This window comes from Podarcis erhardii, assembly GCF_964252035.2.
Source record: "Podarcis erhardii genome assembly, chromosome: 8".
In the NCBI taxonomy this organism is placed as follows: domain Eukaryota; kingdom Metazoa; phylum Chordata; class Lepidosauria; order Squamata; family Lacertidae; genus Podarcis; species Podarcis erhardii.
In genome coordinates this window covers 79,078,674-79,094,354 of record NC_138499.1, presented here as the reverse complement: position 1 = coordinate 79,094,354, position 15,681 = coordinate 79,078,674, and the positions used below count along the sequence as shown (strand labels likewise).

General features: G+C 47.3%; 1 protein-coding gene across 1 annotated transcript in view; it reads right to left on the bottom strand.

Annotated features, from left to right (window-relative positions):
* Nucleotides 1–15,681, bottom strand: part of DNAH5 (dynein axonemal heavy chain 5) — a gene marked incomplete at its 5' end in the record, with an annotated part of 188,985 nt that overhangs the window by 155,088 nt on the left and 18,216 nt on the right. The window contains 7 exons of the mRNA XM_081873195.1: nucleotides 883–1,005; nucleotides 1,958–2,065; nucleotides 2,927–3,040; nucleotides 10,068–10,244; nucleotides 12,232–12,369; nucleotides 14,534–14,755; nucleotides 14,986–15,143. Of these exons, the coding sequence (XP_081729321.1) occupies nucleotides 883–1,005; nucleotides 1,958–2,065; nucleotides 2,927–3,040; nucleotides 10,068–10,244; nucleotides 12,232–12,369; nucleotides 14,534–14,755; nucleotides 14,986–15,143 (1,040 nt within the window). The remainder of the gene's footprint in view (nucleotides 1–882; nucleotides 1,006–1,957; nucleotides 2,066–2,926; nucleotides 3,041–10,067; nucleotides 10,245–12,231; nucleotides 12,370–14,533; nucleotides 14,756–14,985; nucleotides 15,144–15,681) is intronic.

Below are 15,681 nucleotides of genomic sequence, written 5' to 3'. Positions count from 1 at the left end.
ACGTGAGCCAGGAAATAAATAAATAGATGGATAAATGGAATTGGGCACCATGACAAAAATGACATGCTTGTTTATGACACACATGATCAGCAGTATACTAGGTTGCTTTGATACACTGACTTTAGGTATTTCTTTGCGTAAGTCAGAGAGGCTCAGAAAAAGATATATCTCTTGATGAAACACTACTACAGTGGTACCTCGGATTAAGACCTTAATTCGTTCTGGAGGTCGGTTCTTAACCTGAAACTGTTCTTAACCTGAGGTACCACTTTAGCTAATAGGGCCTCCCACTGTCGCCGCGCCGTCGCTGCATGATTTCTGTTCTCATCCTGAAGCAAAGTTCTTAACCCGAGGTACTATTTCTGGGTTCCAGAATCTGTAACCTGAAGCGTCTGTAACTCCTGTGGGCCCCCACCCCACATTTTAAACTATTCTTATTCTTATTAGGTTTGTATTCTGCCCTTTATCCAAAGATTCCAACATTAAAAGAACATAATTTATGCAGCATAATAATAAAAGCATGATACAGAGTATTATAATAGCATAATAATAAAATAATCCTAATAACAGCCTCCGCCCCCACATTTAACAGGCCAGACTATTTAATATCCAAAGTCTTGAAGAAAAAGGAATGTGTTCACCTGGCACCTAAAAACAGACATGCAATGATGGAACCAAGCGGGTCTCTCCAGGGAGAGCATAATGAATAAGGAATGATTTTAAAATAGTGGGGAAATGTCAGATAGCCTTGAGGACTGCAGTACTCTCGACACCCACTTTAACCCTTCAGCCACACCCACTTTGACATGTGACCCACGCAGGGTCAACCATGGCTCATTGTAACGGTTAGCTACCCTGTCTTATACCACGTTATAAGGTTACCTGCTTAAGTCGTATAGCGGCCTGTATTTTTTCCAGAACCACATCTTGCGGCTGATCCCAGATGGTTGCAGTGTTATTATTGGTGATATAAGCTTTGCAGGCAGTTATCATTTGATTTGTAACCTGCAGGTAAAACAAGAAGCTTAGTAGTCTCAGTCAGCTTTTTTGTGAAATCAACAACTGTTGTTTTGGCTTGATCCAGGCCATGCATTTCGCTTAGTGTAAAAAGCATTCCATCCCCGGCTGCTCAGAAATATAAGGCTCTATCCCCAGTCAAAGAAATCTGGAGGGGCTTGAAGTCATAATGATAAGGGAGGAGCCAGCCACTGGATACATCCCTCCCCCTGGTGCTTATTTTTCATGAGCACCCTTGATGCTACTCCAAACTACTAGGAAAAAGAACACACAACAAGAGACATTTCACATGATAAGCATAGTGTGAAGCCATATCCAAAAAAATGCATCTAGCTTCAGTAGGCTGCAATGAAATAACATACAAGCTATTGAAAATTAGGTCTAAGAGATTTATCAGTGACTCAACGGATCTCCATCCCAAAACTGAACGGATCCTAATTTTGGCAATTTAGCTTTCTACTTTGCATCTTTTCGCATTATTTCTTCATATGCTATATTTTCTATTGAAAGAAAGCTCATTTATCCAGTCATATGATTAATTATGGCTGTGTTTGCACATAATCCTAGGCCACGGTTGCTTTAACCATAGTTTGTTCAAGAAACCATGAGTTGTTTCACAGAAAAGCAAACAAGCCATAGCTTGTTTCTCAAAGCTTGGTTTCTTTTCCTGATGCTCTTACCTTGTGCATCTGTATGCAAGACTGTTTGGTTCAGATATAACGCCATTGTTAAAACAAGTGAGGTTCAATAACCAAGAGCAAGCCATGGTTTCACATCATGATGTGTTGTCGGAAAACAAACCATGGTTTAGGCATTCAAAACACATATACTTTTGCTAAACAAACCGTGGTTTAGCATTCTAAGTCTTTTAATTGTTCACAATAGCCAAACTTCAGTTCCCAAGAAAAAGGAAATAATTCAGCACAGTCTTTGTACCTACTTTCACAAACAAAGACGTTATCTTCTCCGAGGTGTTATAATAGCGTGAGATACTGTGGATCATTTTGATAGCATGTATGAGTCCTGGAATAGCATCTACCATCGTCACCTGAAATGCCAACATGTCAGTAAGTGCAAATTCTTGTGTGTGTCATTTGGCCAAAGTGATCACTTAATAATATTATTCAACATGGACCAAGAGAGGTATCATTTTGAAGACACAATGCCACATGCTGTTAAAAATATAAGGTTAATAAGCAAAAAATGTAATGTTTGTCTGCATTGTGTATGAAAAGATTTTGCAAAGAGAAGATTGCATTAGGCAGTAGGTTAAACACTAGGTAAATTTAACAAGGAGAAACTGGAGATTTTCCATTTCACTGAGTATGATACTGTAACTGATTACTCATTTCTGGAGGTGAAACTTGAGAACTCAGCATTACAGCAGGAGAAAAAGCCAGCAGCTGCAGCAGTAGGAACTTAGCTTGTTGAACAAGCAATAATAATAATAATAATAATAATAATAATTTATTTATACCCCGCCCATCTGGCTGGGCTTCCCCAGCCACTCTGGGCGGCTTCCAAAAAAATATATTAAAATACTGTAATACATCAAACAAGTTACTTAGGTTCTCTCTCTGGGAGCAGAGAGAGGCAATTATTGAACTGAATTAAGCACTTAAATAAGACTGGGATCCATTATTAGTATGTTTAAGAGCAATGTTTTACATTTTGTAAAGTTTATTTGTAACTATTGTAAGACTGTTTTCAGTAAAGCTTTGAAACCCATTCTTGTGGACAACAAATTCATTTTTCTACTCTGCACAAGGTCTAGATCAGGGATTTAGTTAGCAGTGACTCTATTTGCAAACAGTTTAATTAAATGTTAGGATTCACTATCATTCACTTGTGGCCTGGAAACGCCTTGGCTATATCTTTATAACACTGATTTGTTTTTTAAAAAACTTACAGGGTCACTGTTGTATAGAGGGTCACAACATTTCTCAAGCGTATACAGATACTTCACATTATCTTTTGCTTCATTTGCTGCATCTGTGATCCGAGTGTCCAGCTCTCGCCAACTCTTTGAAAATTAAAATGCAAAAAATATACTTTACTTTTTTTAAAAAAACACCACTTTTTTTTTAAAGGGAGAATTTCTGAAATGCTTTTGCCCTCAACAAATAATGAACAGAAATCTCAGGTCAAAGAACCACAATAGCTCACCCTGTGAAAGCAATAAGAAGCTGATTCAGACCAGCCTTCCTCAATTTAATTATTTTCACATCTTTTGAACTACAATCCCCATCATCTGCAACTATTGGCCATGCAAGCTGAGACTGATAGGACTTGTAGTCCAATCCATGCGGATGGCACCAGGTTCAGGAAAGCTGCTCTTATCAACATATATTTACCCCTTACCTATGCGCTAGGAAATTGCTGCAGGTCAATTAGGTATAATTAGGGGTGTGATTTATTAGGGGTATAATAAGGCCGAAGATAAGGGACATGGGTGGTGCTGTGGGTTAAACCACAGAGCTTAGGGCTTGCCGATCAGAAGGTCAGCGGTTTGAATCCCTGCGACGGGGTGAGCTCCCGTTGCTCAGTCCCTCCTCCTGCCAACCTAGCAGTTCGAAAGCACGTCAAAATTCAAGTAGATAAATAGGTACCACTCTGGCGGGAAGGTAAACAGTGTTTCCGTGTGCTGCTCTGGTTTGCCAGAAGCGTCTTAGTCATGCTGGCCACATGACCCAGAAGTTGTACACCGGTTCCCTCAGCCAATAAAGTGAGTTGAGCGCTGCAACCCCAGAGTCGTCAGCGACTGGACCTAATGGTCAGGGGTCCCTTTACCTTTACCTTTAAGGCCAAGGATATATCATTCATTTTATTGTATCAAAGTATATATCAAGCATAAGGAACATTTAAGAAGCAAGTTAAAGCCTTTGTTTTTCAACAGGCATAATTTCCTGTGCTAATCTTCATGAATTGTACAGCAGTTTTATATACAGTGGTACCTCAGGTTACAGACGCTTCAGGTTACAGACTCTGCTAACCCAGAAATAGTACCTTGGGTTAAGAACTTTGCTTCAGGATGAGAACAGAAATCATGTGGCGGCAGCAGGAGGCTAAAGTGGTACCTCAGGTTAAGAACAGTTTCAGGTTAAGAACGGAGCTCCGGAACAAATTAAGTACTTAACCCGAGGTACCACTGTATATTTGTAATAGTGCAATTGTTCTGTTACTGGAATGTTGTACATTATACTATCAGCTCTTTTACATTTTATAAACTGAGCTGAAAGGCTCTCCCTGTGTGTTACTATATATATGTGTTATTTTTTTATTGTTCTAGTCCTGAAATGTACATTTTATTACGAGCTGCCCTATGGACTAACCCCAAGTGAAAGGCTCAGTGCGTGTTGCTATATACAAGTATTAATTTTATAGTATTTTATTGTTCTGTTTATGGAACATGGCACATTTTATTATAAGCTGCCTTGTGAGCTTATTGGGTGGAAAGTCTCTCTGTGTGTGTGTGTTTGGAAACAAGTATCACCTTTAAAGAAAAAGGAACGGGGTTCTAATTCTTATGAACACACCAGCAATTAACCAGCAGACTTACTGTCAGGGAACTGCCATCGGAGAGAGAGGTGGTGGATAAGTTCCATGAGAATAGGAGAGAATCTGCAGCAGAAGGAACCAGCAGGGGGAGTGCAGGAGTCACAGCGGAGGGGAGGCTCTGGGATACTTCCAGTGACGACAGCGAAGAGGTAACAAGACCCCCGTTAGGAACTCCCACCCTGCGCCGGAAACTGTCACGCAGAGAGTCACGAAAGCGCATGTCTGTCAAACAGCTTTTATGTTGGCGTAGGTTCCGTAGACGCCCACTGTCAGATTCTACCAGCGACTAACGGAGTCATGCTTTGGGGAGCTCCGTTAGTGCCTAGGTTGGGATGACCAACCAAACCCCAGAGGGATCAAGCTTTACGCACAAGCAGCTCATTATCCCATCACAGCAATCTGACAGTCTCTGAAAGCAGCTTGTGCAAGCAGAGGGCATCATGAGCGAACCAGCTGGAACCGGAGGTGCAGGAGCTGGGGCTGGAGGAGGTCCAAGCCTGGAAGACAGGTACAGGGCGTTGGAGGTCCAGCTCGCGCTGCAAACGGCGAGGCTCGAGGAGAGGAGGGCTCAAGATGCGGATAAAGGGAAACCCACCCCACTTGCCAGAAAGGTGCCTGGATTGGTGCAGAAATTTGGGGGGGATCCCAGGAACTATCAAGCCTTTAGGACAGAGATGCAATATGCTCTTAACCTACTGTTTGATGACTTCCCTGATGAGAACTCTAGAGTGGCGTACGTGATCGGCCATCTAGAGGGAGGGGCGAGGGACTGGGTGCGGCCCCTGATGGCAGCCAATAATGAAATCTTAAAGGACACTATGAAGTTTTTTCGCGCCATGGACTTGATGTTTTCCAGTGAGATTGAGCAAGGGGTGGTGCGGAGGCAGTTAATGGCGTGTAAACAGGGGAGCCGATCTGTACGTGAGTACTGGACTGAGTTCAGCATGCTGATTCATAGACTGGGGTGGGACCTTGCGAGTGAACCTATTCAAATGCTGTTTGAAGAAGGGCTCTCTCCGGCAGTGAAAGATGAACTTTCCCGGGCGCCCAGGGCGGAGTCTATGGATCATCTGACTAAATCAGCGCTGTCCATAGGAGCGCGCCAGGAGGCAAGGGCTTTGGAAAAGCGGGAAGGAAAAGGGGAACGTTGGAAGGATTTCCGCATTCCAGAGATTCCGGAGCAGCCTTTCCCGCCAGCAGAGCCGATGGAAATTGGAACAGCGTGCGCGCGCGCAGTTTCAAACACCAGTGAAGGGCGGAAGAAGGAGGGGAAGGGCGCCAAGAGATGTTATCTCTGCCAACAGCCAGGTCACTTTGCCAGAGTCTGTCCGCAAAGGAAGGAATGGCAAGGAATGGCGGGAACTGTTGGGGGGAAGGAGGAAGGAGAAACAAGCAGCGAGCAAGTAAAAGCCAACGCCTGGCTGCCAGCATCAGGGCACCGCAGTCAGGCAGGGGAGAAGTGAATGTGCCCACGCCGGAACCTCCAAGACCAGCGCTTGTGATAGAGGTGTTGCTGGAACTGTCCAATGGACACCCACTAAAGATAAAAGCGCTATTGGATTCAGGCAGCTCCTGTAATTTCATGAGTAAGGAGTTTGCAGCTGAACACCAGATACAGACTATCCCATTAAGTAAGCCTTTGCAGGTTACCACGATTGATGGGAGGGAACTGTTGGGAGGAGAAGTGAGCCAGCAGACTGTTCCAATGGTAATGAGGGTGGCAAGACACACAGAACTGATAGCGTTTAACGTAGCCACTTTGGGAGGAGCTCCCATTATTTTGGGAATGAGCTGGCTAGCACTACACGATCCTCTAGTAGGCTGGCATCAGAGAGTGGTTTCCTTTGGATCAGCACATTGCCTAGAACACTGCAAAGAGGGAGAGGTTCAGGCAGGGGCCAGGGCCACTCTAGCAGGGGTGGAAGTGATGGGCAAGGGCAAGGTGCCACCACAATATGCTGACTTGATTGACGTCTTTAGCGAAAAGGAAGCAGATAGACTGCCCCCGCACAGACCCTTTGACTGTCAAATTAACTTACTCCCAGGAGCACAATTGCCAGTGGGCAAGCTGTATGCAATGTCAGACAGTGAAATGCAGGAGTTAAGGGAGTTCATTGACAAGAATCTCAAGCGAGGTTTCATCAGAGAGTCACGAGCGGTGGGGGGCAGCCCAGTGTTCTTTGTGGACAAAAAACACACGGGCAAACCGAGGCTTGTATGTGACTTCAGAAGCCTAAATGCAGTGTCAGAACCAGTGACTTTCCCTATGCCTAGAATTGATGACATTCTGACACAGGTGAGAAAAGGGAAAATTTTTACCAAGCTGGACCTTAGGGGGGCATATAACTTGATACGTGTGAGAAAGGGGGATGAGTGGAAGACCACTATGTTCACCCCCTTGGGGGCTTTTGAGTATTTAGTTATGCCTTTCGGATTACAAGCGGGCTCCGCCTGCTTTCAATCATTCATGAATCACGTCCTGGGGCCACTGCTCTACAAGAACTGCGTAGCGTTCTTAGATGACGTCCTGGTGTACTCAGCGAATGAGGAGCAGCATGTGCGAGATGTAAGAGAGGTACTGAGCAAGTTGCGAGAAAATCGGCTGTGGGTGAAACTGGAGAAGTGTCAGTTTCATACCAGGGAGGTGGAATTCCTGGGGTACCGGTTGTCTGACAAGGGGTTGGCCATGGATCCCAGCAAGGTTCAAGCGGTACTGGAATGGAAAACACCAAAGACCAAGAAGGACGTGCAAAGGTTCCTGGGCTTCGGAAACTTCTATAGGAAGTTCATCAAGAACTTTGCCCATTTGACAGCGCCTATCACAGATTGTCTTAGTAGCAAAAAGAAATTTGTTTGGACGGAAGAAGCGCAGCGGGCGTTCGAACGCTTAAAGCAGGCGTTTGCGTCGGAAGAGCAACTGTTGCATGTGGATCTACAACAACCAATGAGAGTGGAGACTGACGCGTCAGACCGAGCGGTGGGGGCCGTTCTTCTCCAGCCGGGAAAAGATACGTCTGAATGGAGACCGTGTGCATTCTTCTCGCGGAAGTTGAACAAATCCGAGAGGAACTACACAGTATACGACCGAGAACTGCTCGCCATTCATGAAGCCTTCCGGAAATGGCGGCACTTGCTGATTGGGGCGCAGCACAAGGTTCAAGTCCGAACTGACCACAAAAATCTGGAATATTGGAGAACAGCCCGAGTGCTGAACCAGAGACAAGTACGATGGGCCCAGGAGTTCTCCAAATTCCACTTTGAGATTTGTTACGTGCCCGGATCCGAGAACGTGAGGGCGGACGCTCTTTCCAGGAAACCTGAGTACTTAGAGGGGGAGGGAGCGCCCGAGGCAAGGCATGTAATCCCTGAAGACCGCTGGGTGTGTGGGGCGGCATTGGTGGGGCAGAGGGAACTGATAGAGGGTACTGAGAACGATGAATACGCCCAAGGGAAACTCAGAGAGCTCCGGAGGGCAGAGGAGAACACAGGGGGGTTTGAAGAAAAGAACGGGGCGTTGTATTACAAAGGGGCACTGTACATACCCGACGGGGAACTGAGGGGCAGAGTACTCAAGCAGTTGCATGACAGCCCCACCGCGGGACATTTTGGACAGCACAAAACCATGTGGTTGGTTACCAGGGAGTTTTGGTGGCCCAAGGTGAGGGAGGACGTACGGGAATATGTCAGGGGTTGCGTCAGGTGCCAGCGAGCAAAAGGAGAGAGGGTGGCGCCAGCGGGGCTATTACAACCCTTACCCACGCCCGAAAGGCCATGGGAGGCAGTATCCATAGATTTTATGACGGACCTGCCAAAATCCAAAGGCAAAACAGCTGTCATGGTGGTGGTAGATCTATTAACCAAGATGTGTCATTTTATAGCTTGTTCACATGCAGTCACAGCGGAGGAAACCGCCAAGTTGTTTGTAGAACATATTTTTAGGTTGCATGGCGCCCCCTTGAGGGTTTTGAGCGACAGAGGGAAACAATTTACTTCCAGGTTCTGGAGGAAACTGATGAGCTTATTACACGTAGAACTCAATTTCTCAACTGCTCGGCACCCAGAAACCAATGGGCAAGCGGAAAGGGCAAATGGGATTTTACAACAATACCTGAGGTGTTATGTAAAAGACAGAGAAAATGATTGGGTGGATAAGTTACCTCTAGCAGAATTTGCCTACAACAACGCGGAGAACGTGTCCACAGGGATGAGTCCCTTTCTGGCAAATTATGGGTGTCACCCCCGGGCATTCCCAGGAGAGGGAGGGGAGAGGTGGAGCGTGCCGGCGGCGGAATATTTTTTTGAAGAGATGGAAGCGATCCACCGTCAGCTTCAACTTAACTTAGAGAAAGCCAAGGAAGAATATAAGAAGCAAGCAGACAAAAATAGGAGGGAAGGTGAAACCATAAGGGTGGGGGACCGGGTGTGGTTATCCACCCAAGGACTACCGTTCAAAGGAGGGTGTAAGAAATTGAGACCCAAAAGATTGGGACCCTTTGAGGTCATACAGCAGGTCAACCCAGTAGCATTCAAACTCAGGCTGCCCAGTCACATGAAGTTACACCCAGTATTTCACAGGTCATTACTGTCGCCGTACCGAGAGGGACGTGAGTGGGGGGAGCATGAGAGAGAGGCCACCCAAACGCCCGTGATAGAAGAGAGAGAGCGCGACATGAACGTGGCAGGAATCATTGATTCCAGGTGGAAGGGGAATCAGGTGGAATATCTGGTAGAATGGGAGGGGGAAGTAGAGTCGGAAAACACTTGGGTACCAGCAGAGGTAGTCAATGACGAGGTTTTAATAGAAACATTTCATCAGCGTTTCCCAAGAAAACCGCAACCCGTGGCACGATTTAGAAGGGAACACTTTGGTACCACCGATGAGGAAGGAGAGTTTGAAGGGTTCCCTGAGTCAGGGGTGGGTGAGGAAGCCGACTCAGACGAAGAAGAGGAAGACGGGGAGAGAGACGGTACGCCGTGGCTAGAAGTGTTTGAATCCTCGGACGACGAGGAGAGTTCCTTCAGGGGCTTTCCGTCCTCACCGCCAGTGGGAGAGGAGGCGGGAGGGGGTGAAGGGGGCCCTGGGGGGGAGGTGGATGTCAGGGAACTGCCATCGGAGAGAGAGGTGGTGGATAAGTTCCATGAGAATAGGAGAGAATCTGCAGCAGAAGGAACCAGCAGGGGGAGTGCAGGAGTCACAGCGGAGGGGAGGCTCTGGGATACTTCCAGTGACGACAGCGAAGAGGTAACAAGACCCCCGTTAGGAACTCCCACCCTGCGCCGGAAACTGTCACGCAGAGAGTCACGAAAGCGCATGTCTGTCAAACAGCTTTTATGTTGGCGTAGGTTCCGTAGACGCCCACTGTCAGATTCTACCAGCGACTAACGGAGTCATGCTTTGGGGAGCTCCGTTAGTGCCTAGGTTGGGATGACCAACCAAACCCCAGAGGGATCAAGCTTTACGCACAAGCAGCTCATTATCCCATCACACTTACCTTCAGAAGTTTCGATTTAGCAGCCGTAAGCACTCCGAGCACAGCCTTCACATCTGAGGTCTTCAGCTGGTCCACCAGGTAATTAAACTTGGACAGACGTTTCTTCCAGTGATCCAGCTCTGCGCGTGGCCCCAGATCATCTGCTTCCTTCCGCAGCTGGCTATTTTCCGCAATGACCTACAAAGTCACACAGGGGGTTATTACCAGGCGAATATACGAAAGCTAATTGCTCTCAGTGGACTGTGTGCAACCTGCTGGGCTTTCAGTGTTAACATCTTGAATCTGGTTGGATGCTGAGTCTTAATGCTAAGCAAGCTAGGAAGAAATTGATGGTTTACTTGAGAAATGCACTTTTCTCCTAATGAATTTCCATTAAAACTTCTGTCAGAAAGATACACGCAGTCAGCAGTCAGCAAGGCCCTTAGTATCATAATGATGAATTATAGGTTTGGTTTTTTAATAATAATCATCACAATGTATAGTAAATTATTCAAACCTGGAATGCTGTGCCCAGTTCTGGACACCACAATTTAAGAAGGATGTTGAAAAGCTGGAATGTGTGCAGAGGAGAGCAACCAAGATGATAAAAGGTCTGGAAACCAAGCCTTAGGAGGAACAGTTGAAGGAACTGGGTATGTTTAGCCTGGAAAACAGGAGACTAAGAGGAGCTATGATAGCCATCCTCAAATATCTTAAAGGGCTGTCACATGGAAGATGGGGCAAACTTGCTTTCTCATGCTCTGGAAGGTAGGACTCAAACCAATGGCTTCAAGCTACAAGAAAGGAGATTCTGACTCAACAAGAAGAACTGTCCGACAGAGACTCTCCTCCCTGGAAGAGAGGGGAATGGTTGTGGGTGGGAGCCCGAGCTCCGCCTCTAGCAGGGGGCATTAGCCCCCTGCCTCCCACTCACCTGGCTGGCGCCCACGCCCATCGGCAGGCACCCAACCAGGTGCCTCCGAGGGGGCGTGTACAGCAGCCTAAATGCTGTGGCGCCAGCCCCTCCTCGGCCTCACTCTTCGTCGTCCCGTCACGAGTCACCCACCCTCCACTCCCTTTGAGCTCAGGGTCTTAGTTTTTCTTGGCCTTGCTATGGACCTTAGGTTGGTCGCCCTGGTTGTCCAGGGGGGCTGGTAGGAATTTTTCCATTTGGCATTAGGCTTTTTGGTTTTTTCGCCTACCTCGTAGCAATCGTCACAACTTTCGTGGTATTGGTGGATAGGTTAGGCATTGGAATAATGTGTTGTGGTGTGTCGAAGGGCTAGGTGTGGCCATCGCCTATGCCTTCAATTTTGGGGTATTCTGTTAAAGGAATCTGGCGGTCGAGTATTCTGTCCGATGCCTGCTTGGCGGGAGGCCATGGCATGACCCTCGGTGACATCAGGGGAGAGCCTATAGTTGGATTAGCATCAACAGGCTCCACCTACTGGTGAATAAACCCCCCTGTTTTAGACTCACCCCTCTCTGAGGGGGTGGAGTCAGCTGACGTAATCCAATGCCTAAGCCAATACCTTTTCACTTGCTGTAATCAATAAAGTTGTGGCCTTTTCTTGCCCATTAACCTTATATCACGTGTCCTTGTGTATTCATTCCACATTGCGGGGGTCGGGTCCTCGAACCACAACGAGAGCTTTTTGACAATGGAACAGTCTCCCCTGGAAAGTTATGGCGTCTCCTTCCTTAGAGGTTTTTAGTAGATGTTGGTTGGCCATCTGTTGTGGATGCTTTAGCCGAGATTCCTACATTAAGTATACCTGAAGGAGCATCTCCACTCCCATCATTCTACCCAGACACTGAGGTCCAATGCCAAGGGCCTTCTGGCGGTTCCCTCGCTGTGAGAAACCAAGTTACAGGGAACCAGGCAGAGGGCTTCTCAGTAGTGGCACCCGCCCTGTGGAACGCCCTCCCACCAGATGTCAAAGAGAAGAACAACTACCAGACTTTTAGAAGACATCTGAAGGCAGCCCTGTTTAGGGAAACTTTTAACGTTTAATGCATTACTGTATTTTAATATTTTGTTGGAAGCCACTCAGAGTGGCTGGGTATAAATCATTAATAATAATAATAATAATAATAATAATAATAATAATAATAATAATTGATGACCCTTGGGGTCTCTTCCAATTTTACAGTTGTAGGATTCTACAATTCATCGAAACATCACCTGTTCAATTTGCTTAATCCACACTTTCATGCAGGCCTCTATCCGTTCCAGAGTCTCCGTACTATTTGATGCCACCAGGTAGTCTGCAGGTCCCTTGAGCGTTTTCAGATCATAGGTTTCACACTTCTTCAGATTCACCTAAGCAATATTTTAACCAGTTATTGTTCCATGTATACGTTCAGTAACCCATTCACCCAAGGAATTGTGGCTGTGCACAGACTCACCCCAAGGCTATTGTCTCTGCAAAACGTAAGACCCAGTCACTTTGAACTTCACACTGCCCTGCTCTAGACTTCAGCTGAATAAGGTGAGGTAAAGGTAAAGGACCCCTGGATGGTTAAGTCCAGTCAAAGATGACAATGGGATGTGGTGCTCATCTCGCTTTCAGGCCAAGGGAGTCAGCGTTTGTCCACAGACAGCTTTCTGGTTCATGTGGCCAGCATGACTAAACCACTTCTGGCACAATGGAACACCATGACAGAAGCCAGAGCGCACCAAAACACCATGTACCTTCCTGCCACAGTGGTATCTATTTATCTACTTGTGCTGATGTGCTAGCTTGGCAGGAGCTGGGACAGAGCAACAGGAGCTCACCCCGCCACGGCGAGTCGAACCACCGACCTTCAGATCGGCAAGCCCAAGAGGCTCAGCGGTTTAGAACACAGAGTCACCCGCTGAATAAACTGCATTAGCAGCATACCTCTGCTGCAGAATAACAATGGGCCGTTGCCCACCTGACCTGCTTATGAACTTCCCTGAGGCATCTGGCTGGCCACTGCAGAAACAGGATGCTGGACCAGACAGGCCTTTAGTCTGATGCCACAGGGCTGTTCTGACATTCTTAGCATATAATTTTCAAATGATGCTCCCAGTAAATGCTGGCAATGGACACTCAAGAAACCTTGGGAGCTTGTCCATTACTTAATTCAAAGAGTACAATACCATTGGTGCATACTTCACAACTATGTCCTGTTTTAATAATAATAATAAATAATTTTGTTATTTATATCCCGCCCTCCCCAGCCGAGTCCGGGCTCAGGACGGCTAACAACAATAAAATAATACAACATTCTAAAATCATTTCATTAAAAAATTACTTCAAATCAAATTGATGGCAACCATTGGGCTAGAGTTCTGTGAAGATTGCCAAAGGAGGGAGTCAGGCTGTGCCCTGGCCAAAGGCTTAGCGGAACAGCTTTGTCTTGCAGGCCCTGCGGAAAGATGTCAAGTCAAGTCCCACAGGGCCCTAATCTCTTGTGGCGGAGCATTCCACCAGATCTGAGCCACAGCCGAAAAAGCCCTGGCTCTGGTTGAGGCCAGCCTAACCTCTCTATGGCCTGGGACCTCCAAGATGTTTTTGTTTGAAGATCATAAGTTCCTCTGTGGGACATACCAGGAGAGGCGGTCCCGTAGGTACGAGGGTCCTAGGCCATATAGGCAGTGGTGTAGTGTGGGTTGTCAGCACTCGGGGCACGGCAAGTAATTTGCGCCCCCTAACCCGTGGATTTGCGCCCCATAACCCTACCCCTAACCCTAACCCCCAGATGTTGCGCCCGGTGTGGCCGGCCCCCCCTGCACCCCCCCCCCATGCTACGTCACTGCATATAGGGCTTTAAAGGTTAAAACCAGCACCTTAAACCTGATCCTGTACTCCACCGGGAGCCAGTGCAGCTGGTATAGCACCGGGCGATGTGATCTCGCAGCGATGACCCTGTAAGGAGTCTCGCTGCGGCATTCTGCACCCGCTGGAGTTTCTGGGTCAGTCTCAAGAGCAGCCCCACGTAGAGCGAGTTACAATAATCCAGTCTGGAGGTGACCATCGCGTGGATCACAGTGGCTAGGTCAGGGCGAGAGAGGTAAGGAGCCAACTGCTTAGCTTGGCAGAGATGAAAAAATGCCGCCTTTGTTATAGCTGCAATCTGCGCCTCCGTGGAGAGGGAGGTGTTAAAGATTACACCCAAACTCTTAACGGACGGTGCTGGCACTAATTGCGCCCCCGCAAGAGATGGGAGTTGCCCCCTCAATCCCATATCGTCCCGTCCCAGCCAGAGGACCTCTGTCTTCGAAGGATTTAACTTCAACCGGCTCCCACGTAACCATCCAGCCACAGCTTCCAAACATCTCGCCAGTGTGTCTGGGGCCGAGTCAGGATGGCCATCCATCAACAGATAGAGTTGGGTGTCATCAGCATACTGATGGCAGCCCAGCCCAAAACTCCGGACAAGCTGGGCGAGGGGGCGCATAAACACCTATGCACCTTGCTCAGCTAATATTCTTCTAATACAAAAGCAAGAAAGTCTACCTTCTCCATCAGGCTCTGCTGAGCCCCCGAAAGGACACTAACAAATCCCTCTAGAGAAGCAATGAAGTCCTGCTTGATGTTAGCCCCTTTCTGTGGTCCACTCGACTCTCCCCAGCCGTAGTTCATTGTCTTCAGAGCTGGGATGAAGATATCAGACAGCAACTGCTGGACACTGTTCAGTAAACCCCCGTGAGCTGTATCCATCATGTTGAAAGCCACTTCCTGGCAACAAAACAAATCAACACATCACATTGTTAGCTTGGGGCTTATTATACTACTGAAAAGAACACTGAGGACTAGAGCCTTGAATGAGGAGATCAAGCATGCAATCCCAGTCTGTTTTGCTTGATAAATGGCAAAGTGCAAATCAGACTCAAGATGCACAGAGGGCAGTTCCCCTACATGCAATCATAAGTGCTCATGAATGCGACTAAAAAGCGGGACATACTCACTCGATTAATATTTTCCACAGTGATTGGTTTGGATGGGTTAGTTCTGATGAAGAAAATGCATATGCCAGTTAAAGCGACATCCTTGCCTTCCGTCACAAATAATTTAGGCCCTTTGCTCTTAGCCGAGTGAGGGATAGCTGCCGTAGAGCCTCCATGTCCTGGAACATTTTTTGGGGGGGGGACAGTATCAGTGCAGCCAACTGAACACTATGCTCTGGTTATCTCCTGCTTGGACTACTGCAATGCGCTCTATGTGGGGCTACCTTTGAAGGTGACCCAGAAACAACAACTAATCCAGAATGCAGCAGCTAGACTGGTGACTGGGAGTGGTCACCAAGACCATATAACACTGGTCCTGAAAAACCTACACTGGCTCCCAGTACGTTTCCGAGCACAATTCAAAGTGTTGGTGCTGACCATTAAAGCCCTAAACGGCCTCGGTCCAGTATACCTGAAGGAGCATCTCCACCTCCATCGTTCTGCCCGGACACTGAGGTCCAGAGCTGAGGGCCTTCTGGCGGTTTCCTCGCTGCAAGAAGCCAAGTTGCAGGGAACCAGGCAGAAGGCCTTCTCGGTAGTGGCACCCGCCCTGTGGAATACCCTCCCACCAGATGTCAAAGAGAACAGCAACTACCAGACTTTTGGAAGACATCTGAAGGCAGACCTGTTTAGGGAAGCTTTTAATGTTTAATAGGT